The 25,716-nt window shown below is 44.0% G+C and overlaps 1 protein-coding gene across 12 annotated transcripts in view; it reads right to left on the bottom strand.

Annotated features, from left to right (window-relative positions):
* The window catches only part of MAMLD1 (mastermind like domain containing 1), a 119,288-nt gene that overhangs the window by 48,828 nt on the left and 44,744 nt on the right, over positions 1–25,716 (bottom strand). For all 12 annotated transcript variants that reach the window (XM_082207194.1, XM_082207197.1, XM_082207199.1 and 9 more), the window contains one exon: positions 37–1,659. In XM_082207194.1, the coding sequence (XP_082063320.1) occupies positions 37–1,659 (1,623 nt within the window). The remainder of the gene's footprint in view (positions 1–36; positions 1,660–25,716) is intronic.

The following is a 25,716-nucleotide window of genomic DNA, read 5'->3' as shown; positions in this document are numbered from 1 at the left end:
GAGTGCAGAACAAAAAGCAGAAGAAGACGTTTGTACCTGTCGAGGCCGCTGAACTGGAGCCTGGTGCATCATTTGTTGTTGTTGTTGTTGTTGCTGCTGCTGCTGCTGCTGTTGCTGCATGACTTGGGCTTGGCTGCTGTTAACTTGCTGGGGCTGCTGAGAAGATTTTGGCGGTGGCGGGGGCACCGGCCCAGTTGCCTGCAGATAGTGCAGGAGTGTCTTCCTATGGGCTGTAGGGAAATTTATCTTCTGAGAAGCTGGAGTTTGGGGCTCAGAGCTGAAATGGGACAGCGGCTTGGTGTTACTGAAGGAGAACTGGTCTTGGCTGCCCAGGTCGCTTTCGTTCATCAAGCCCGACTGCATGTTGTTGGAGGGCTGCTGCTGCATCATCATGCCCATACTTTTGGCCTGGGTTGCCGACATGGGTTTGTAGAGAGAGCCCTGCATGCTGGCTGAGCTGCTTGTAGAGGCGGCGCTTGGCATCATGGTGCCCTGAGGGCTGAAGGGCTGCTGGTGCAGAGCAGGGCTCGACAACTTCTCTGGCCTGTATGGTGGGGAGGGCCTGGTACTCTGTGGGCTTTTGATGCTGCTGCCGGATATGTTGGTCAGGATAGGATTTGGCGGGCTGAACGGCTGCTGGTTGAGAACTGGGCTAGAAAGCTTCTCGGAACCATAAGGAGGAGATGGACCGCCGGACGGGTTGTTACCAGATGTTATGCTGGAGAGCAGGGAGTTCTGAGGACTCTGAATGCTGCTCCCTGGCACACTGCTAGAGCTCATGCCAGACACCATGACATTCTGAGGGCTGAACGGCTGGTGGTGAGGGGACGATCCTTGTTGATAAGGAGGAGAGAGGCCTTGTGATGACATAGCAGGCCAACTGGAAGCTTGAGGCTTAGCAGTTGGGCCTTGCTTGCTCGCAGCCAGTTGCTTTAGCTGCTGCGCATGCCAGTTGGTGCCAGGCATGCTGGGCATAGCTCCTTGGAGCATAGACTGAGCTTGGCTCTTGCTTGGTGCGTTGTTTGAAGAAACCGGTGAACCAATGTTCTTGATTTGGTTCGGAACCAGGTAGCTTGCGCCAGCTGATGAAGGCCTCATTTGAGGAGACCCCTGTGATAAGTCTTTGTTGGGCACATGGCTGTCGAATTGTGGGGTCTGCGGAGAGGCCCTTGGAGTGCTGCTGACGGATTGCTGTGGGTGGCATGGGCCACCAAGGGGATCTTTCTCCAAGATGTTGTCAAGGTCCAACTCGTTGGGAGAAGGATCAGGCATTTTCGTCAGCTCCTCCAGCAGATCTTGCAGCTCCTGGTCCACAGCATGAATGTTTCCTGCTTTCTCATCAAAATGGCCACCTAAGGGCCCCTTTTGTGCTACTTCATTGTTAGGTGGCACTTGAAATGGAGAACCTATACTGCTACCACTCATGTGGTTGTTTTCAAGCAGCATTCCATGCCCTGCCACTCCCATAGAGGATGCACTGTGGCTGGTGGAGAATGGGGACTGCTGCATATCTGTGCACGAAACAGGATTGGCCCCATGTCCCATGGAAAGGGTGACATCGTCAAGACAGAGTCTCTTACTGTCGCTTGGAAAGCTGGCCTCAGGCATGGTGGTAGAGGTTGGAGAACCGTCATCGTCTAGCTTTCTCTTAATGGGTCCCTGCAACCGTAAGACAAAAACGTTTTTATTAACCTGACAGGGAATTCTAAACCTGCAAAGGAAATATACCTGAAATATTCTAAAAATAAATAAATATCAGGACAGATCGATTCAGGATTACCCAAAACATCCAGGCATAAGGCAAAGTTCAAGTTAAACAATTCCCTCCTCAAAACCACCTTCAATTAAGTCCTTGTTTAGCTCCCAGCCTTCTTGATCTCCAAAAATGATCTAAGTATGCAGTTAGGTTTGGGTTTCCTATTGCTTCTCCCATTATCCTGCCCCTTTCATTTTCACCCTCTCAGCTTCTAAGGACTGCTAGCTGATTGAGGCCAGAGACCTAACTTTGTTTCTTATACTATAAAACTCTGTATATTGTATTTTTATAACACATATTCTTAGAAATGTTTAGCATTTTCTGTCACGCTGTCATAATTAAGAGAGATCATTCATATAGATATGTTTATATATGGTCACATTTTAAAGATTTGGGTTCTCCTTTTATTATGGCAGCATGCTTTGTGTTCCCAGTGAACAAACCAACCACCCATTCTATAGAAATTAATTTTTTGTTCAAACAATAGCAGGTCTGAATGAAAACATGGACCAAAGCTGGCAACGCATAGCCAGCAAGGGATATTAAGTCCATACTGAAGCAGCTCAACTATTTTACATTCCTTACAGGCAGAGCATTTGAAATAATCAGCATACTTTTTAAACTAGGGAAAATAAAACAGTCTCAGCTATTTAAACAGACTATAATCTTTCAAGCTACCTAACCAACAGATGTTTCCCGCCTGCTCAAAAACAGCAACTGACAGCTAAGGACTTAATTTATTTTAGCCATCCGCAATCCATACCAGTCAACCTGTTGTTACTTGGGGGGGGGGAGGGTTGTAAATATTATATTAATTTATCAAACAAAAAACGTTAGCATAGCATAGCTTTTATGAAAAGAAGGACCTCTGTAACAGAGCAATTTGGGAAACCAGAAAGCAGCAAGAGAAAAAGTAACTCCCCCCCCCCGCCATAGGATCTCAATATTATTAAAGCAGAATACAGTGGTACCTCGGGTTACAAACACTTTGGGTTACAGACTCTGCTAACCCGGAAGTAGTACCTCAGGTTAAGAACTTTACCTCAGGATGAGAACAGAAATCATGTGGTGGCAGCAGGAGGCCCCATTAGCTAAAGTGGTACCTCAGGTTAAGGACAGTTTCAGGTTAAGAACGGACCTCCAGAACGAATTAAGTTCGTAACCAGAGGTACCACTGTACAACGTTTCAATCAGGGCCACTTGAGATGGCTTGTCAATCTCGTCAAAATGCAATTATCTGTGGCCCACCATGTTAATAAGCATGACCTAGGTGCCAACAGGATTAAATCATTTATTAATGCTGCTGCTTTGAGTTAAGGGTATTAAAATTATGCTCTTATTTATCAAGAGGGAGATAGTGCCTTTGGAAATTATCTAAAGACTGGCCATCACTTTTATAAAAAGAAGAGACTGTACTCAACGATATTCCGAGAGGCGGCAGGAAGGCTCTTTAGCAACATAATCTACGTAGCACTTCAAAATGCTTTGTAGTCTTTATTAAGATTACCTTCTAAAAAGTCTGGCTGTTGGTGGGGGGTGTTATGTTTTAATTTATTTGTCATACAAAATAAAAAGTGATCTCTTACATTACACAATGTAAATTTAACCTTACTCCACAATCCTTCAACCTAGTTGCACCTTAAGATTCCACCTTAAGAAACATGGGCGTAATCAAGGGGGCCCAAATCAAGTAAAAGTCAGTGCCTGCTTTTGTTACACTTATGCATGTAGCATATCGTTGAAAGGTGTGAGCCATTCTCTGCAGAACATCAGAATTTAGGATACTGCGGTACCTTGGTTTAAGAACAGCTTAGTTTATGAACAACTTGGATTAAGAACGCTGAAAACCTGGAAGTAAGTGTTTGGTTTGTGAACTTTGCCTTGGAAGCAGAACATGTTCCGCTTCCTGTTGAGTCCCCCGCTGCTATGGGAAAGCACGCTTTGGTTTAAGAACACTTTGGTATAAGAACGGACTTCGGAACAAATTAAGTTTGTAAACCAAGGTACCACTGTACTACAGCGGTGGGTCTAACTGGCCATCTCTCTTGCTCACGCAGCAATTGTACCCCTAGAGCAGTCATTCAGTACCTTGCGGAGAATAAGACCTGGCTAAAGTCTAGGGTGTCATGGGATTCAAGCAGATGGCTAGGACAGCTCAGAAGAGCCCTCACACATGTCCAACGGCAGACGCCTGGCTGGAAGGCTCAAAGCCTGCCACCACTATATGGGAGACAGATAGACTGTTACTGTATTTTATGTTGAAAAGTTTTAACAATAAATTGATATATATATTTAAGCCTCCTTATCAATCTGGAACAACTTTTTAAAATTTTGCCCCAAACTGGACTGATACGGATTAAATCAACCTTGCTAATTTGGAGCCCTTTGTGTGTCATCAACAGAACTCCCATGACAGAAGTCGGAGTCTAAAAAATCTGGTGGGCACCAACTTGGCAGAGGTACCAGGCAAAAACAATCCTTTTCAACCAGGCAGTTGGCTGTTAACAATCTATGGCCTTATAAAACAGATGTGAGGGGTGTTTCGGTGTATTTTTTTGTAAAGTCGTCTTGGGTTGCCTGCAGCAAGAAAAGTTTCTAATAAGTACAAAAGTATTGCATATTAGTCCTATGCTACAGATGGAGTATTCTAGAAATATCTCTCCCTCAATTGCTTGTTTTCAGGAGCAATGCTGTTTGGTACCCTTCCAGAATATATTTACAGGAGGAAGGCCAGAAACCAGCTTCCTCCGTCAGTCATTTTAACAACTCGAGGTTTTCCATGTACTGTAATGCTTATCCAAACCTTGCATTGGAAGAAAAGAAGTAATTGGGAAAGAGATACATACCCTTTTAACTACCAAGCCAACAGGTGTTTAGGTATTTTTATATAGACAAATCACAAGCCTGGGCTCACAGATTGCGTTACACCAAACCAAACCATGACTTAGCTTTGGGTAGCACAACAACAGCAGGATCGGGAGAGGGGGGAGTTTTGTTCAAGGTATCCATGCTTTGGCTTAGCATTACGCACAAACTGGGCCAATGAAATGCATAAGTGTGTTGTAACAGCATACACTATGCCAGCGTTTTCCAAACTTGGGCCTCCATCTGTTTTTGGACTACAACTCCCATCATCCCTACCTAGCAGGACCAGTGGTCAGGGATGATGGGAAATGTAGTACAAAACAGCTGGAGATCTAAGTTTGGAAAAGCCTACACTATGCACACAAATTGCAACAGACCATAGCAGAATTTATTGGGCCCCTTCAAAATATGTTTTCTGGATACACCATAGCTCAGAGTAACTGGGGGTGATAGGTACAAGTCTCCCAAAAACAAAACCATCACTCTGTCCATTAGGCTACCCTAGTTTTTAGAATTTGGTGCTACAGCTCTTCTGCAAGCATGTATGCCAAGGTAGAGGGTGTTCTTGCAAAAGAAAAAAATAGTTTATTTTAAAAGCAAAAAGCCTCCTACTTTAAATAGGACACAGCAAAATAAACTGGTAAATAGTTTGTGAAGTGTTCTGTCATTTTGTGCTGGCTTGTAGGTTTATCTTGTGCTGATCTTTATGTAGCTAGTTGATACCATTTTTACAGAATTGATTTTATTGATTTAAAAGCTTGTAAACTGCCCTGAGAATTTGGCTGAGGAACGTAGGGACACAGGAAGCTGCCTTACACCAATTCAGACTACTGGTCTATATCTAGCTAATAATTGTCTACACCAGGGTTTCCCAAAGTTGGTTCTTCATCTGTCTTTGGACTATAACCATCATCCCTAGCTAGTTGGCCAGTGGTCAGAGATGATGGGAATTGTAGTTCAAAAACAGCTGGAGACCCCAAGTTTAGAAAATCCTGGTCTACACAGACCGGCAATGGCTCCACAAAATATCAGGTAGGGATCTCTCCCAGCCTGACATTGAGACACCAGTGATTGAACCTAGGAGCTAGCAGTTTGGATAATTGTGAAAAGAAGCACTTTATTACTGAAGTTGTTGCTGAAGTGAAATAGTGCTGTTTGAAAGAGTAGGAGCAGACCATCCCTTAATTTCTACCACTTCAGTGCAACGCAAGCATAAACCTGCACTTCATCCTTAATATTTCTCTTGCTCTGAAAGAGTCATTTAAAGAGTGGAACTGACTGACTTTTCTTTTTAACGCTGGCAGGCTGCAAAAAGCAGAACAACATTAAGACAAGAAGCAGTTGCACCTCAACTGTCAGTGTGTTTCAGATCCCAGTGCAAATAAGCGATCTAGTCACCTCTGAAGACACTCTAGGATTAACACAGGTAGAGAAATTCCTGAGTCGTGAGCCATGTTATGACTTGATACAATTACTCCAAGGTGGATGTGAGTAAGAGAGAGGGGTACCTACCCTTTAAAAATAGCAGGGGTAAGTTAGGATTCTGTCCAGGGCCAGCTCACAGCTTAGTTTGTTTTGCAAAGCGGCTGTCAAAGCATTTGGAGAGAGGTGGAAGTCTTGGTTCCACTCTCTTATTGGCTTTTATCCCCATTTCTCACAAGTCTGCAGTTGACATTTTGTCCAGGCTTAGCCTAACCTTGCAGCAATCCAAAGAATATACAATATACATTTGAAAACGTAGCCGTCTTCTCTTATTCATCCCTTATCAGCAACTGCAGTGTTGCCGACATTTTTATTGCCTTATGTATTTGTACTACACTAAACAACAAAAGAGGTATTCTCTCCTCCCTCTTAACAAGCAATGCCTAATCAGATCTGCCTTCCAGGATCACAACCTGCCTGTCAACATCACTTTGATCTGGGCTGATGTGACAGCAAGTTGAAGCTTACATTTGAAGAGCCCACTATCAGGCAGGTTAACAGCACTGAAAACATTCTCCTCGGTATCTGACAGGATGATCACCACCCTCCCCACACGAGCTTGTAACTAGGCAGAACACTGCATCCTTCAAAACTGTTAATGATAGATGCCTTCTTAAATTATGATTAGGCTGTGTCACTTCCTCCAGACTAATTCACATCCTGTCTTGCATAACAGCTACAAGAAGGCACATTTCTTCAGCAGGCAACCCCAGCTAGAACAGCCTCTAAGCTGCATGGCACACAGGCAGAAAAGAAGCAAGTTGTTGCAGAGTGCATAGACAACTCCAATAGTGGCAGGCTAGAAAATGAGAACCTTTCATTTTCAAAACACATTTCAGAGCATTTTAGCATTAATATCTCAGGGTGAGTTTTAACTCCCTGCATCACTTTAAAATATATTGCAAAGATTCCAGCAGATGCAAACATATTTATTGTGTCAGTGCACGCAGAAGAAATGCAAAACAAATAGATGTGGGATCTTTTCACAGACTTCTGTTAAAGAATATAAAGGACTTCCACCGAAGTTGTCTTCAAGACCCACCTTTAATCTCAAACTACAACTCAAACTACGTTTCCAAATCTTCATCTTGCATATCAATTCAAATCTTCATCTTGTATATCAATAACCTCTATTATATCTGTCTTTAACTACCTTTCCCTCTTCCTCATTTCTTTTTTCAACCTCCCACCCCAAAGCCCCCAATGCAAGTCTTTGCTAAGATCACCAAACACATTTGCTCATCTACTAACTGCCATCAATCCAGACAAACCAAACAGGCACAACTCATAAACTGTGCAAAAGACGTCTTAGCATTTTTATTTTATTTTAGAGTTTTGTGTAACTAAAAAAAAAAAAGTCTGTGAAATGAGTTTGCCCATAAGACAAATTTTAAAATCCACAGTTGAGAAATATCTTTCTTTGGATAAAAGGTCTGCAAACTCCCAATTTCACTAAAAAGCCACACTCTAAAACAGACCCACCAGAAACCACCAATAAGCACAAAGTAGCATCGCAAAAAATGCATTTGACAAACATAGTTGTAAAGAACCAGACAACACTGTTTCCTCCCCGTAACATCTTCTTTGCAGAATATGCCTCTTAATTAGTCATCCGAAGACTTAACGGCAGCCACACTGGGCATATTGTTTAGTTGTAACTTTCACATTTCATTTACTGACAAGTGTTATTAACTTGACAGTTGAAGAAAGAACGGCTCTCCCCCCCCCCGCCTTTTTTTTTTTTTTGCTTCTCCTATTTTCTCTAGCTGCAAAGCACAATTCTTTTATTTGTGGCTGTAAATCAAGATCAATCTCCAAACTCAACGCTTTCCCATCACCACTGCCTCACTTTACCTCTTTTCTAAATGCTTGTAGTAACATTTTATGTCACTTTCTTTTATAGTCTATTAATTTCAAAGTCCTCTGGCACTCTTCACAGTAATTTCTTAAACTACATTAATTTCTGTGATGCCACAATGTAGATATCCTCCACCAATAAATAAAAAATGTAGAGGTTTACATACACAAACACCCCAAATGGGATTTCTAAGGGGTCTGATCTTTTTTGACTCCCCAGGGAGCACCAAGGCTGTTTCTATACAGAGCCCTGGGAGGAACACATCTACCTGTGCATTGTATGCCCAAGTCCTCCACATGGAAAGAACAAGGAATCCTTAACATTGTGCTTTCCCAGCCGCCCACAGTTCATGTAAGAAGTTTACACATGTTAAAACTGGACGGTTTTAAGCTTCTAATTATTTTTTATCTCTATGCTGTTGCTTGCTATCTTTGTATCTCCCGAAGGAGTTTTGCACTCTAAAACAACCACTACAGAAATAAATAGATTTCTTCAGTAAACCCTAGAACTTACCATCCTCTTGCCTGGCCATTTGCGCTTCATCTTTCCCAATTCTCTGAGGGCGTAAGAAGCCAAAAGCGAGCTCAGCTTCTCTTGCCCAAAGTTACTGTCCATGCTCTAAGTCTGCACACCAAGAGAGCGAACTCGGCAGTGTTGGAAGCTTAAGTATGGGATTCCTCATTAATAAATTCTTTTCTTATCATCCTCTTTAGCTTAAACCATACGCCATAAACCATTCTTATCAAGGACTACTGTAAAAAAAATGTGAAAACATATAAACCTAACCAAAACATGTCCTGCTAGAACAAAACAAGGCTCTGCCTTGTCCAACATCCAGCATGTCATTATCTCCAGAAACCCCATACATAAAACGTGAAGGCCGCAGCCCAGTCTTGCTGATGTCCCACAGGAACTCAAATGAAGAAAAATCTGGTTCCATCTATCCACCACAGCCGGTAGTTGGATATAGGTCCATCCATCATGAACTTTATTTCTCATCACCACTTTAATTTCTAACTTCCATTAGGTTGAGGGCTAACTTGCCCTAATGAGGTGGGGGGTGAGTAATTTAATATCCTGGATCCCCAAAAAAACTGAAAGCAGAGACCCCAGTTGTGCCCAAGATTTCTGCCAAACCTTGGTGTCTCTGATACAGAGTTTTGGGCACTGGGCTGCAAAGGACAAAAGTGTCATGGGTCACTCTGCGCCCTATGATTGGCCATACACAGAGGGCATGCAGGAGGGTGCCAGAGAGGGCAGGGGATGCGGGGGAGTGCCTCAGAAAAGGAGAATGATGCTCAGGATCACCGCCAGGGGAAAGTGTCAGCCCTACACAAAAGTGTCCAGCCCTATACAAAGAGTGCCCTACACCAAATTGTCAGGATGAAACAGAAATGAGGGACCTGGAAGAGGGGACTGGGACCAGTGGAGCCTGGTCAAAGCAAGAAAACAGCCCAAACAGCCTCTTCCCCACTGCTGCTTTCACCTCAAGCCCAATCAATAGGCAGGCAAGGAGAGAACAATGTTGTTTGTCTAACAGAAGGAGCAAGTGGCCGCCTGCATGTGGTCAGCAGCCTGGAGGGAATGAAAGCTAAACACAGGTGGCAAATGTCTGAGGAAATGTTCACAGCTGTGCTTTGCCAGGCACTGGTAGGCTGGAAGCACAGAGCATGTGGTCTCTGTATTTGTAGCTGACCCAGTTTGGGACCCACACTAATAGTAGTGTCCTATTTAAGGAGATGGGGTGTATGGGGTGTTACGGGAGGGATTATTGTTCTGGTTAATGTGTCCACCTTTGGTCTCCACCCTGCACTCAGCTCCCACCTGTGGCTGCTGGAAGCTGTCAGCGTGTGACAGTGGCCCAGTGGTGGCACATGTCTTTCTGGCATGGGGGGGGGGTGCGCCAGCGTGTGTGCGCCTGGGACAACAGCCCATGCTGCACCTTTGCAGTGGCCTCACCCTGGGAATAGGAATAGCTTCACAACTGGCTGGCTCAAACAAGGTGAGGGCAGCCAGTGGGTCTCAAACCTTCAATGAGTTAGGGACTTCCCCTGCATATGAAGATGGAGAAGGCAAGACCAAGAATGGGGCCAATTGTCTAGAAGGCAGTTTCTGCATGTGCTGTAGTGAGAAGTTGAGGGATTGTCAGCCTGGGAAGGTAGCCCATCTAGAAGGAGAACTCTGATCCCAAACCACTGCTGCCTTGTGGCCTTATTCATGAGAAGGCTCCCCCGTTCCCCTGCCTTGCAGGACATCTTCAAGAGAAGCAAAGGCTCAGGCACCATCCAACCATCTTAGGGACTCCTCTCTGGATCTGTACACAGGGCATACACAGATCCAGAGAGGAGTCCCTAAGATGGTTGGATGGTGCCTTGTACGCCTCCTTCTGGCAACACCTGCAGCCAAGCTGGTGCCAAATATTTTGCTCTGCTTTCCTTTGGACCACAGCAGCAAGTCTGAGAGATTGGTCTTGTCATCTGAGCAGCCCAGGACCTCCATGCACACTGCCCAGGCTTGTGCGCTGGTTGAGGTCTACTTCGGTGCTGCTAACACAGCAGTTTGACTCTGCCCCTGGAGGCCACACACTCCATTGTTTCATATATATATATATATATATATATATATATATATATGATTTTACAAAGAAAAGATCAAATATCTTTTTTTATCCAACATTATTCTAATCTTTCTGAAGACAGATGGATGCCAGCAACAATTTAAGGAGGGAAGAGGCAAGTCCCAAGTGTCAACACAACTCTCCATAAGGAAGCACTGTAAGATGTCGGAGTGCAGAGGTGAGCAGAACGACATTTGTTGGGTGAAGGGTCAGCAGAGACTATAGGAGCACTGGGGGGCTAGGGGATCATTGCACACTGAGAGAAAGCAAGGGCAAAAGGGAACAAAGTACCTTGGGATGCGAACGGGATGCATTCCAGAGCCCCATTCGCATCCTGAATGGAATGCAAGACGCGGCAGCACGTCTGCGCGTGCGTGGGTTGCATTTCGCCGCTTCCGCACATGATGTCATTTTGAGCATCTGTGCATGCGTGAGCGGCGAAACCCGGAAGTAATGGCTCCGTTAATCGCGGGTTGCCACGGAGCACAATTCGAACACGCTCAACCCGAAGTACATTCAACTCGAGGTATGACTGTACTGCTAAGAACATCCGGCTCCAGGACTAGGGGATGGGGACAGGGGTTGGAACATTCTGGGACTTGACACAGGGTCTCCCAATCTCAGCCCTTCAGCAAAGGCCAACCTTGAAACAAAACGTTCTTGGCCCGGAATAGATAAAGTAGTGTGTATGGAAAACAACACAGTTCTAGCCTTGATTGTTCTTGGAAAATCAATACTCCATGACGTTATGGTAGGTTATTTTGCAGCTTTCTTGACAGCTCAGAAAGCTGCAAATGTTCTAGCACCATTTGATGTTGCAGCCCCATTGGAATCAGCAGGAGCCATGAAATTAGCTGAGGTGGCATCTTACTTGCATGCTGAGTAGCCAGTGCATGTGTCTCCCAGGTAAATCCATTATACTGGCTGACATCTACAGATTCTAAAGCAGGGAAGTACAGACTGCTCTCCTTGACCAAAAAAAGGTTTCTCCTATCGTCAGCCATAACCCCCACATCTGGGCTAACAATCACATAGAGCCAGTAACCCAGGCACTAATATTTTAAACAACTCATATTGCAAGAGCAATCTTGACTCTGCAGGTAACAGTTAAAAAGGTTCCTTATTGCAGTTACTTTGGGTGCTTTGTGGAAATAGAGACTCAAAAAAGGAATTAATTCTTGCTACTCATATTTGCACAATAAATGCTCCTCTTGGAGTTTAGTTTGGTTTGGTGTTTGTTTTTGTTAGTTGCAAACAAACCAAAAAACATGGATAAAGACTAGGAACTCTATGACTAACTACATAAAAACCCAACAGTGTGAACCAAAAAATACATTTTACAAGCAAATGTAACTTCATCTTGTTGAAAGAGTAGCAGCTTCGGGAAGGAAACGTTTAGAATGGAGGTGCAGTAACCAAGGTGGAAGTGTTCACACAGCATATGGTTAATGAGATTTATTGTGAATGAGCAGATCACTCCCACTTTGCACCTCTCCTGAGCCAAGCAATCCTTGGCTAGGCCTGGCAAGGCTTCAGATCATGGTTTGGAGTGAAACAAACCATGGCTCCTTTTTGGACATAACACAAAGCCAATCCTAAGCAATTTGTTGCTTTCATTCACATGTGGTGGGGTGGGGGCGAGCAAAGCGAGAACAATATTCTCTCTTAGAGTATAAACTATTAACCATGTCTTACTGTGATGTGTCAACAAGCCCCTCTTAGCTCCTCTATGACCTTCCAAAGCCATTGCAAAGCAGCTGTCTGAATATTCCACAACAAGCCAAATTACACAAAAGCAGGATGGAGAACTTGCCAAGGAGCTCCAAACACAAATCAAGAAATTCACTGATATGTTCCAAAAGGCCTTTCATTGTTGTTGTTGTCTTTGTTGCCCTCACAAGAAGATACTTCAGACATGTATTCTGAATCTTTTGTCGGAATGACTAGGAAGCTACCCTTCCATTTCTGATGCAGAGATTATGCCTAGAGCTGAATAAACAGCGTGTTAAAAGGTCAGACCATTTAAGCTGCACATACTTAGTTTAGGATGAAAGAACTGCTGTCGACTCTTAGTTATGACATTTCATCTCTACCCCCCCCCTCCCCAGGAATTCCTTTGTCCCCCTTGGAAGCTTGGGAGGCCAATTCTGTTTCACACAAAACAATGAAAGTATCACTCTTTTAATGCAATTTTACTTACGTACATTAACTCATCACATCTGTCAACAAGTGTGAGGGTTCATCAAGGGACACAGAGGTTTGTTCACAAAGCGTTTAACCTAATATCAGAGGTGTTTGTGAGGATCAGCCTTAAGGTGTGTGTGTGTTTTTAAAGTGGGAGAAATCAAAATGAGCCGTTTTAATGGATGATTTCCCAAGATACCAGTTATCTCACCATGCCACATGATGGCTGAACACACACAGGAAAAAGTGTGCGAACACACACACAAATATCAAACAGAGTGGCAATGGCTGCCATTTATTTCTCCCTATCTAGTATTATTCATTATATGTTTATGCTCAGTGAAGTACCCATTACATTCACTCCAAAGTAAAAAACAGATCCAAATGCTGAACTGCTTGTATTAACATAGGAACATGTGAAAGAGCAGTAAACTGAAAGCAGAGTTTGTTACTCGCCTTTTGCTGTTTACAGTGCTAACATCTGTGGTAACACTAAGGGCCACAGGTATAACATATTAATATTTATAAAGGGGGAACAAAGCTTAACAGTGAAATGCCCCCAACTTGGTAAGTGCAAAGAACACTTAAATGTTGTCCTCATGACATTTGGCTCAAGAAAACGAGGCATTGAACCTATTTGCTCTAGTTGCAACACACTATGGATTGCATTGAGTAGCCATGGTCATGGAGCAAAGTCCTCTTTTTGGTAGGAGAGGCCTATCTCATTCCTAAATTGGAAGTCGCACCCCCAATTTACAGAGTACAAAGATTGCAGGTCATCATGCCCAAACCAACTCCTCATTATCTCAGTAAGTGGTCTGCATTGAAGGACAGGGCTCTGGGGCCTAAAATTGTTGACCAAACAAGCGCAACCAGTTTTAGAAGTTTGTGTCTTACCATCTCCCGACTTTCCCCTAATAAGCTCATGTGATTATTTTCTTCAACAGGCTTGGCTTAAGTTGGAAGCCAGAACATGTGCGGAAGAACCACAATGACATCACAGGTGAAGGCTTGGCTCAAGGAAGTTCCCCTTTCAGCATCTCATATTGTTTTCCTTTCAGAGAGCATTTCCTTATTTTTCAAAACCATTGTGCTCCGAGAACGCAGTTCAGTGTAAAAGTGTCAAGCCACTTCCTCCCAGGCTTCCTTACTCATTTTGCACTAAAATATATCTAATCCAGGCCATCGTTCCTGAACAAAGGTGGGAGAAGATGATATTTTTTAAGTGTGCTAGTTTTTCGTGTTCCCACAGAGGTGACAATTCATGGGGAATGGTGGTTATTAATTTAAGGGAAGGCTATTCGTTTTAAGATCACTGTTTAGAATGGAAACAAAACACACAGAAAGTGTTGGGAGGGGGTAGAGTAAGTCAGGATCCCACAGGCTACTCCATTGTCTCCCGTGTAGTTGATTTTGTGCGGTGTAATATAATAATAATAATAATTTATTATTTATACCCCGCTCATCTGGCTGAGTCTCCCCAGCCACTCTGGGCGGCTTCCAATCAAGTGTTGAAAACAATAGTGATTATAGCAGGGGTCGGCAATGTTTTTTGAGGCCGGGCAGTCCACTCCCCCACAGACCTCTTGGTAGGCTGGAGCGTGCATGCCCGTGCGTGTGCTGAAGCATTTCCAGTGCTCTTCCAGGTCGGAAGAGCTCCGGAAACAGTGCACATGCCCACGGGTGCTTCTACGTCCCGGAAGCGTGCCCAAAATAGTGTGTACGCACACATACGGGAGCTGCTCCAGGCGTGTGAACATGCTATTTCCGGCGCACTTCCGGGACAGAAGTCGGTCCCCGCAGTGAGAAAAAATAATGGTGCTGCAGGGGGGAAAGCTCAGAATCCCCACGCGAATCCACAGAACAGCCATGGGCCTTAGGTTGTCGATCTCTGGGTTAGAGCATTGGACTAGGGTCAAGCAACACATGCCCTATAGCTAGACAGGCACAATGACTTTTTAAATAAAATGCACCCCAAATCTCTTCAAAAGCAGGATGGGTGAATCTTCTTTCCAGTTTGTGTCACCGTGCACCAATTTCTGCATTAGAATAAAAGAATCGCAGAGTTGGAAGGGACCCTGAGGGTCATCTAGTCCAACCCCCTGCAACGCAGGAATCTTTTTGCCCCATGTGGGGCTCAATTCCATGACCCTGAGATTAAGAGCCACATGCTCTACTGACTGAGCCATTAAGCTGCCATTTGTTCCCCACATTAAAAAGCCTATTTTATGAATGTTAGGAGGAAGCAGTGCTTTTCCCCCCCCCAGGGGGTACACAAGGGTACACGGTACTGGCACCTCTTTTTGTCATTGTTAAAAAGTGTGACACTTATTGTAACAACTTCATGGTGAGTACTAGCATCTGTTTTTCAAGGGGGGAAAGCACTGGGAAGAACGTAGGAATATAGGAAGCTCCTTCAAACTACATAGTTCTTTATGTGTCCTTTCTCAAAACACACATTTTCAGAACTTATTTTGACACAGTTTTAGAGTCAAGAATTATATCTGAACATTTAGAAAGTGAGAAGCCCAGTTGGTAGCTTAGGCCTGGTCATCGCTTGAGTTCAGGCAGTACAGATCAGGTCAGTTCGCACATTCCTACTCAAGGGCTATTCCCTGTAAAAAAGAGTGCTACCATTTCTCCATCTCTGGTTTACAGAAAATGCATTAAAAGTACAGTACATGCCACCCAATCAGGAGCCCAAGCAAGTGGACTTCATATTGAGCAATGGTTCTTCACCATTTCTGCTGCCTCTCTTGCTTCTGAGGCAGGAGGCCTGAGGAGAATGGACCAAAAATGTAAAAAGGGACAATATAGTGCAGCTACTTGTGTCAATTGCCACAGCATTTGTATCCCAAAATTTCATAATGAAAGCTCAGGAGAGAATACTTAGAGGAACTTTTCTGCTTAGCCTCACATCAACCATCTAAGGTAGAGTTGTCAAGAGATAAATGATTTGTGAGGTTCATATCAGAGTATGCATGTCAATGTAGGTCTCCCTGAACGCAAATACAGCATACTACCCATCACCTCATGCCAGCTTAGTAATTGCCCTATTCTGATGCATCTTATTCATAATATTTGCTTGAAAACCAGATTTGCAAACCCCACCCCCCAAAGAAAACCCCTCCAACTCCTAAAAAGGCACCCGGGGTTCCTTCCTTCCTTTCCTAAATTGTTTATGGGAGGGGAGGTTATTAATATTCTTTCTTAAAAGGGTGCTGTATTGAGATGCAATTGCCACTACAGTGGTACCTTGATTTCTCAAATGCCTTGGTACTCAAACAACTTGGAACCCAAACACTGCAAACCTGGAAGTAAGTGTTCCGGAACGGATTATGTTTGAAAACCAAGGTACCACTGTAATGATTAATAGCATTAATGCACACTAGCAGGTTTAGAATTAGGAACCTAGTAATTTCCCATCATCCCTGATCCATCCAGGAGCAATGTTAGGCCTCTGGTCTCTTTCCAAAGGAAATTAAAATAATAATTCTGAAATGAGATTGGTCTTAACACAGACAGATAGAAATCAGCAGCGAGAGGTGTGGAAGCAAAACTGAAAAATACGACGTCTGCAACCCAGGACAAAGGACAGGCTGGATTGAATCTGCCCTGAAATTAGATGCCTCGTTAACTGCAGAGAGATGCACAACTACTCAAAATTTAAACTTCCTCTTTTCACTGGATTACAACTGTCATTACAAATCATGCAGATGAATGAATGCTTGAAAACGGCCCTTGTAAGTCTGTGATTTTGCTATGATGAATCAGATAATAAACGTGGGAGGCACGGGTGGTGTAATCTTTATATCAAGAACACATTTTCTGCAATGCATTGCGCTATTGTTCAATATGTAAAGTATACCACCACGCTGCTGTTCAGGAAAAATTGCTCCTGCCTTTCAATTGTAGAGAGGTATTTTATTAGAGATTTGCCCGATGGGTGATTCAGAAAACAAATATAAGCAAAGAGCTACATGGATATGGATTTTCTTGCTGCAAGCCAGGAGTGCTGCTGTTCAGAGGGATCCCGCACACAGAGATTCAGTGCCTGTTCCTGGCATCCCAAAGCCTGATCAATTATTTCTTTTGGTTGCAAAGATTTCATCAGGCGTTGCTCACAAGATTTCAAAACTACCACTGCAGGTTTAAGGACTACAAACATTGCAATTCCTTATTTAGAGGTCAGGCTGCAGCATATGCATGTCCACAATTCCAGCAACCCGTTACATCTCCCACCCCAGCCAGCAGCCAGTCAACATTTCATGGCCCCTGAAAATGTTCAGTCTTTGTTGGGCTCTTTTTTGCCACCGCCCCCCCGCAAAAATACGTTTTTATATTTCTGAAAACCCGACGGTTCCTGCAAGCCCGCCAACACCTAGCTCTTGTCCCTGGGCGCTGCTGTCCTTGCTGCATAACCAAAACAATCACAGCGCAAATGCCAGAAATAGAGGGAGAACATTATTTGTTTCAGTTGATGGCCAATTTATCAGGAGTTATGTACCCAGAAGGGACATGGGTGGCGCTGTGGGTTAAACCACAGAGCCTAGGACTTGCCGATCAGAAGGTCAGCGGTTCGAATCCCCGAGACGGGGTGAGCTCCTGTTGCTCGGTCCCTGCTCCTGCCAACCTAGCAGTTTGAAAGCACCTCAAAGTGCAAGTAGATAAATAGGTACCACTCTGGCGGGAAGGTAAATGGCGTTTCCGTGTGCTGCTCTGGTTTGCCAGAAGTGGCTTAGTCATGCTGGCCACATGACCCGGAAGCTGTACGCCGGCTCCCTCGGCCAGTAAAGCGAGATGAGCGCTGCAACCCCAGAGTCGGCCACAACTGGACCTAATGGTCAGGGGTCCCTTTACCTTTACCTTGTTATGTACCTAGAAAGTACCAGTTTCTCCCGAATTGCAAGAGGCTGGGCTAGATGACCCTTGGATGCTTCCAGCTCTGAAATCCTGTGATTTCATAGTATGTCTTGCAGGATTTGTTTTGACATTTGAATGTGGCCTTAAGATATGTTTTATCAGTGTAATCACTGGCCTTGGTGTTCCTCAAGTGCTTAAGTTGTTCTGATGCTGAACTGGGGCTGAACTGACAGCTGAGAGAATACCTCAGAATACAAATGGAGTCCAAATACCTTAGTTATATGGAATCTTATGAGTATCGCCTGAATGGCATAGATTATTGAGAGTGTTTTAGAAAAATCTGGGGTTGGCTTTTACAGCCCAACTCTGCATTAAGGGATTCAATATCCCTTAAGTCTGTGATAGGGCAGAGAAAATTGGATGGAGGCAAGGAAGATCGTTATTTTCTGTTGAAACAGAGCGCCCCCCCCCCCTTGCAAGGAGGTGAGAGACCAAGAACAAAGGTCTGCAAGCCCCTTTAAAGACTTTAAAAATTCCTCACCCCTTAACCAAAGACCACCCGAAAAACATCCTACATACATCACAGAAGGAGGCATTCTCCAACAGAAATATGACACGTGGCAACCCAGTGTCATTTTTTGCTGATTTTAATTTAAAAAGGCTCCACAACTTTGCCAAAAGAAGCTCAACAACCCTAAGCATGATTCTTCTTTCCTGTCTGTCAAGATAATGTTTTACTGTTTGTATTACCTGGGCAGTCTGGCCGTTCTTTCGAGATGGTAAATACTTCATTTCTTCTATATTCAAAACCTTATAATTCTTATAACAAAAGCTACCTCATTAGTTCAAATTTCGTTAACTGTTTTGAACCATTTAACAGCCATGGAATGATGTCGAATCAACAAAACATACAAAATATCCAGGTACCAACACAAACTTTTTAGGTGCCAAGCATTCTCCAAGACGTGGTATAACCATCACTGAATATTGTGCTATTTGCACAGTCATTTAATTAAGAAATCTATCTACCCTTGCATGCAGCCTGCTACTAGGAATTTTTTCTCTCTAAACCCTTTAGAAGTTAAAACAATTTTTCTTTCTTAAAAAAAAAAAAATTCCCAGGCTCACTTCATTTACTGCAATTGTCCTTTATCAGAAGAGCCCTCTAAGTTATGTGAAATGACATTACCTCACTGCTCTAGGCTTTCCAATTCTCTGAACAGGAAGGAAACCGGCACACATCTCTTTAAGAGCCATTTCCTCTCTGCTCTATTAATTCTGGAGTCAAGCAAGCCACTCCTTTGTGCCATAGCAGAGCAAGATAGGAGCTGCTGCTAATACAATGGCTCTGTTTTTCATCTATTTGGTGTGGCAAGTGCTGCAGAATTCTCCTCTCCTCAAAGAGAATGCACCTTTCATTTCTCATCCGTCATTTAAAGCTCTTAAAGGGAATTCATAGAGGCAGACAGAGAATTTCTAAAGACCACAGTGTTTAATTTCTCAAGTGACAACGTCAGTAATTTTTCCTGTAAGACCAAAGGGAAACTGTCCTCCCAACCCCGGCTGTTTGCAAACACTCTGCAAAGGACACTCTGTGCATGTTCAAAGACAACCTCTTTTTTATTAGCTGATCTCATTTTCCTAAGTATCACACTGAAAATAGGTTCTTTCCCAACATGTGCTGTGTTTCCATTTTAAAAGTCTTAGACGGACTTTTGGTTGTGGTTGTGGTGTGTCAGGAAATTGTTGTTAAAGAGAATTCTACACAAAGAAATTTTTTGATAACCATCTTTTTTAAAGGCATCCAGATCCTGGCTTCCAGATTCCCTGCCCAGTTTGCACAATCTTATCCTCTTTTTATTTTTTTTATTTTTTTTTTAAGTTAAAAGGCAGGCATCCATACCACAAGGCATCTCTTTGCATTCAATATTCATAGAGCACAACGGTCTTGTGACTGGGACCCCATGTGGTCAGACTGCAAATGCAACTTTCGGGCTATGTGAACTTGTGATTTTGCCACATGGAAAGAAAGAAAAACTATCTCCCATACTATATGAATATAATGGTGAATTTCCTCTGGTCATGTGAATCAGCCCCCTTGCTACATTACTGCTTGACGGACTTCATTCCAACAGCGCATTTTCAAATATCCTTTCCCTGAACAAATTGTTGAGTGATCTTTAGCAGTCTCGAAAAGTCAAAGGAAGTTCAGACTGAGTGTCCTAGCGTTGGCGCAAAGAGCTCTCCCTCCCCCCCCCCCCAGTTAAACGACAGAGGAAATACCACTTTGACAGAGGTGGGGGGTGCGCTGAACAGTAAATCATTAGTAGATCGGCCACCTTTCCGGCACACCCAACCCATTAGCCTGCAAACACGCTGAGAGACTGAACAGAAAAGTCATCAACACTGTTACAAGTATAGGAGAGTAAAGGAGGATGGAAGGAATCGAGGGCGGAGGGAGAGGAATGCCTCCTTTGCGGCATGCATTCACAGAGTGGGAGTAGCTAGGGGTGTTTTCATTACATAGGTAGATAGATGTTACCCTTTAGTGCTTTGGAGATGCCAAACTACTTAAGTAGCATGCATATGTGAGCACCTGGGGGCTCAGTCTCATAGGTACTTTCATTTCCTACAACGCTCCAATATAGCATCACCCAAGGCCATTGTGGTCAGTTTAAATGGTGGCTCCCAAGCAGCCAGCACTACTCAACACCAGAAGCTGCCTTATAACCGAGCCATCCCGTTGGTTCACCAAGCTCAGTACTATCTACATTAGGGCTGGGTGATATATATGTGTCATCCAAAACTGGTTTGAAGTCCATACTGTGATACTGGTTTTGTGATTTTTGGCCTGGCAATGTATCACGAATTATGATGGGTGTTGGTCTGGGTTATAGGTCATACAAAATGGGTTTGAAGTCCATATCATAATTTTTGACCTGGCAACATATCGCAAATCATGGGGTGTGGGTGTGCGCTACACAAAAAATCACCATATGGGAGAAACTGTGAAGCCAGCCAATGCCTCTACATAGCTGTATCACTGTTTAAGACATTGTCATATATTGATATATCACAATGTTTAGGTTGTGAAAACCAGGTATCGCCCAGTCCTGGTCTGCACTTGACAGCAGTAGCTCGCCAGGTTTTCAGTCTCAGCACTTTCTGAAGATGCTGCTGGAGGGTGAATGCAGAACCTTCTCCATGCAAACCCCTGAGTTATAGCCATTCCCCAAGAGCACTGTTGCCAGCGCCAGGGAAGGGGGTGAGGGTCCCCTCAAACCTGCAGCCAGTTTCAGAGCTTGATATCACTGGCCCTGCTGTTTCTGCAGCTACACCCACAATATGCACCTTTTGAATGGAATAGCAAACAATATAAAGGCGATGCACTCATTCTGGTTTTCATTGCCCAAGAGCCATAATAAAGAATGCCACCCCACATTTCAGGCTCATATCTGCCTGCCCAACGCTGATATAAAGTACAAGAATAATCTCTTGCGGGATGTTCTTGGCCTGGTACCACAACCTCTCTCCTCATTTTTGATTCCAACTTCTCCGGAAAGAGGCAGCTTTTTAAAACATGTTTAAGGAAGTGGTCCCATGCCTTGCTCACACCACAGAAAAAGAGTTCCTGCTGCACGAGAGCTATTATGCTTGAAGGAATGGAGAAGCCCTCTGGGAAGGAATCAGCATTCCATGGGGGATGAGAATCCAGAAGGGTGACAGGTTCCTGATACCCAATCTCTGCTTAAACAAGATTTTAAAACAACACCCCCATGGCCCTGCTTAGCCAGCCAGCCAAGTGCAGCCTGCAAGGACTTGGATCCAGTTCAAGAAGGCTGCTTTGTGAAATTCTGGCAACGAGTGCAGGTGTCTGTTCTCCAAGGCAGAGGTGGCAGCAACCTGGCCCTTAATTGCAGGCAACTATTCTACTGTGCACTAAGCAGCAAAGGTAGTGAAAAGACTCTGTGCCAAACAAATTGCAAGAAACCACAAAATGAATAAAGAGCTGTCTGGGTGGAGTAGAGTGGGGGAGAGAGGGGGGGGAAGCATATCTTTCTCGCTTAGAAAAAATCTTTATGATGCTGCTTGACTCCACTTCCCATAAGCCCCAGCCAGCCTGGCAATAGTCAGGGATGATGGAAGTTTTCACCTGGGAGGACACAGGAAACTCCCATCATTGCTCTAAAGGTTTGAAATGTTGCTCTGAGCACATACAGACTACCACGGTTGCCCTTACACGAGGACCACAAGGAAGATTAAAACATGGAAGATTAAGGTGGATTGCTAGCACTTAAAAACAGTTTAGTTCCACTTGCAGCAAGGTTACTCCCTCAGTGCTGTGAAAAATTGAGCTATGTGTTGTGACAAAACGATTCTTTACAGTCTTTAGTTTATTCACATTGACAGCAGTTCCCTGTAAGGGAAGACACTGTTCCTGTTTTAAAGATTAAGCCAACATGACCATGACCACTGAGCTACTTTGGTTAGATTTTTCTCTCCTCACTCCAAATTAAAAATATGCATATAAAAGAAGTTTCTCTTTTGAGATTAGCACATGCAAGGTAGAAGGAAAGCAAAGGCATTGGACTAGTTCTCTCTACCTTGGGAAAATACCCACACACCCCTCTTCACTCAAAGCATCAAATTAGTTTCAAGTTCAAGGAACTATTTAAACTGATACTTCACTTACAGCCGTGCCAAGTTAGAAGGATCTCAGCACATGCCTAAAGTGTTTCTGTAAAAGAAATGCCTTCTCAGTCTGGGCCAAAAACAGAATGAAGACCCCAGGAGAAAAGAGTGTTAAGTAACTGCTCTTCCACTTCATCTAGGTTAAAGACCAATTATTTACTAGGGAAACAAAGAATGTTGTGTGCATCTTCAAAAACTGCAGGGCTCCTTGAAGGAATATTAAGGAGAGAAAAGGGTGTGTGTGGAATTGCTAACAAATTGGGCAGCTCAGATGGGCGTCCAAGGCTTAACAGTTCATAATAAATGGTCAAATCTGTCTATGCTTAAAAGGCATCTTTTAATGGTAGATAAATAATTACATCTGTCTGCTTTTAAACACTTAAGCTCTAAAAATAGCTTATTAAAGCAAAGCAAAATAAAACCAGGGGGGAGGGGGTCCTTAATCTAATATAGACTTGGATTGTAAATGTGCAGACTCCTTAGCCCCCACCCTCCTTTGAGGAAATAAAGACCCAAAACGTCCCTCGACTGAATTCCTTTGCAATGTGACCTCAGACATGCTTCCCTCAGTCTTTATCTGCCAACACAGCAGAGCTGTTGACCTTTCACCAATGACCTGCGCAGTCAATAAACAGCCTACAACCTATTTGAATAGAAACATTCCAAGCAACGGTTTGCCTTTCTTTCCTTTTTTAAGTGTCCCCCAACTATTGCCTTTTTGTTGCTGCTGCTGTTTTTAACAATTTTCTCTCCTAAGATTCTGCTGGGCTTAAAAATGATGCAATGAAGCCCTGCCCCCCTACCCAGCACCAACAGCAAATCACAGTAAATCTTTTGCTCTGGGCTACAGGCAGCCCTCTGAAGACTGCAGAAGTTTCATTCAAAGAGAGCCTTGCTCCTTTAATGGCACTAAGGTAGGCTTCGCAGTGGTGCTTTTAAATGTGCCCTTTCCATTTTAAACTGCTGATCCCTGTCCATGGTCCCAATGAAGCATCACAATAATCCCATTTTTTAGAGCTCGGTTTAGACTGCACAGCATACACACCACAGCTAACATCCTGTTCCTTATTTTTACAAATTTGTGTTAGCTTGCGACAAGCTAAATTTGTGTGCTGCTGAAAGTTTTTCACAGCTGTTTTATTTCACCTGTCCCGAAAGCAGAGAGCAGAAAACTCTGCACTGAAGTCCTTAAGCACCTTATGTTGCTGGGATATTTATTAATTTCTTGCACCTTTTCCACAAGGAGCTCAAGGTGGCATGCATGGTTTTCCCCTCCTCATTTAAATACCCACAACATCCCTGAAGGGTAAGTTAAACTGAGAGGCAGCCGCTACCTCAAGGCTTAGTGGGGGATTTGAACTCTGGTCTGCTGGGTTCTAGTCTGACACTCTACCCAGTACACCAGTAAGCAGGAATCAATACAGGTTGCATGCAGACCAAGAAGAATTGTCACACTTGACCAGACATCTGGGGGAGCAGAACAGTGGCAGTGGCCTGCCAAGCAGCAGGGAGGACATCACAAACATCTGGCTCGCATGCCCCACACAGAATCGTGTGACTCAGTAGAGGGTTTTCTGCATCCCTGCCAAACCACTGATCACAACAGACATGAGAAATAATTCTGCTTCAGATCCCAGATGTCACTCTCTTGAGTGACAATGCATGTTAATTAAGGAGTACACAAATGGAAAGCATGAGACAGCCATTTGGCTTTCATGAAAGACAACTAGGACAACTAAGTAGAACGCCCTGATTCAGAGGCAGTGCATCCCCTGACACAAACAGAGGTTGGGGGGGCACTCAGGAATCAGCGGGCATGGACAGTGCCAGATTAAACTCTGCGGAGGCCACAGTAGGCAGTCCAAATCTCACCCCGACCCCTCATGTGTGTGTTCTAGTGGGATGGCATTGAACTAAGAAAAGCTCGATTCTAATTTCCTTCCAATATTTTGATCTGTTGTCATGGGGCCCCTAAGATGCCCAGTGCCTATTTGGTAATCTGGCACTGGGCATAGAAACTGACTCCCCCCCCCCCAGTGGAGAAGAGGAGGGCAGACCCCTCTTCACCTCTATCAGGGAGAGATACTTCTTCCCAGCCCACCATAGAGCTCTTTGGGGAGCAACTTGGTCTACAATGTGAAAAAGGCACACGGGGGGGGGCTCTCTCCACCCCATGTACCTTCCTTCCCATGCCTCCCCCCCCCCAGCTTGCCCAAGAGCTGTTTGGTGGACTAGGAGGAGCATGAGCTACATGAGGAGGAAGCAGCACAAGGGGTTACTCTCCCCAATGTGCCTTCCTTCCCACCACAATTGCACACCTGCAGTTTTGATAGCAGGGGAGAGAACCAAGAAGTGACGAAGAAGAAAGGACTTTGACACCTTTGGTTCCATGGGCTCTAATGTTGCTCTGTAAATACGATGCCATGTGGCTTTTTCAAGTTGCATAATAGTATAATAGAGGTATTATATTGTAAGGGAGGAAGCATCCACTCTTCAGCTGCCGCCACACCCCCGCCTTTTAAATACTTCAATATTTTAACACCACTCAAAACCAAGGCAGACAGAAAGGAAGGAAAGATGGGAGAAACAAAACAATTCTAAAGGAGAAAAAAACCAGGTTCCCTTGCAGTGTTTACAGCTCAACTATTGCAGTGCTTTAGCTTGGTGGATGAGAAATTAGAAGTGAAAATGATTAGAGAGGAACTAAAAATAGATGTGACTGGTGCATATGCCTTGTTCAGTTTCAGAAGAGGAGAAACTATTAGAATAAAGGGAGTGCGGGTGGAGAAAGAAAAGTGTAGCAGTCTATAGCTTGACCCAACTGCTTTGCTGGGAAACAATAGACCCTGAGGTTATACTTTGAACCAGGAGTGGGGAGGCTTTTGCCCTGATGTTCCTCAGGAACGTTTTAATTATTGTTCCCCAGGTATCTAAATGCATCGTTAGGGTTAGGGCAGCAGAAAAGCATAAACTGGGAAGCCCTTGGTTCAGAACTCATCTCTTAACTACCCCATACGGTAATTAGAGGAGTGATCTATTTGACGGTGCTTCCATATCGGTTCAGTGAGATAAAGTGATTTATGTCCAACACTCTAGAAGTTTTGATATGCACATAAGCACACACACCTAACTTGTGTGCGTGAATATTCTGTAAGTATATTACAGAAGTGCTAATATAATTGCAAGTATATCTCTCTGGGTATATATTCTGCTCCCTCTTAGCTCCCCCAATAAAGGAAATATGCTTAATGATGCAATGCTGGGGGGGGGGGGAGAGAGATAGAGATTTGTGATTAAGGAACAGGAAAGAGGACAGCGAGATGAGGCAAGGGAAAGCAGATGATTCTGAATCCTTTGTCTTTCTTCCTATAAAAGATGACCACTTTCCCCATTATCTAC

Source organism: Podarcis vaucheri (assembly GCF_965113315.1).
Source record: "Podarcis vaucheri genome assembly, chromosome: Z".
NCBI classification, from domain to species: Eukaryota; Metazoa; Chordata; class Lepidosauria; order Squamata; family Lacertidae; genus Podarcis; species Podarcis vaucheri.
Note: the sequence above shows the minus strand (reverse complement) of the source record. Positions and strands in the feature narration are given on the sequence as shown.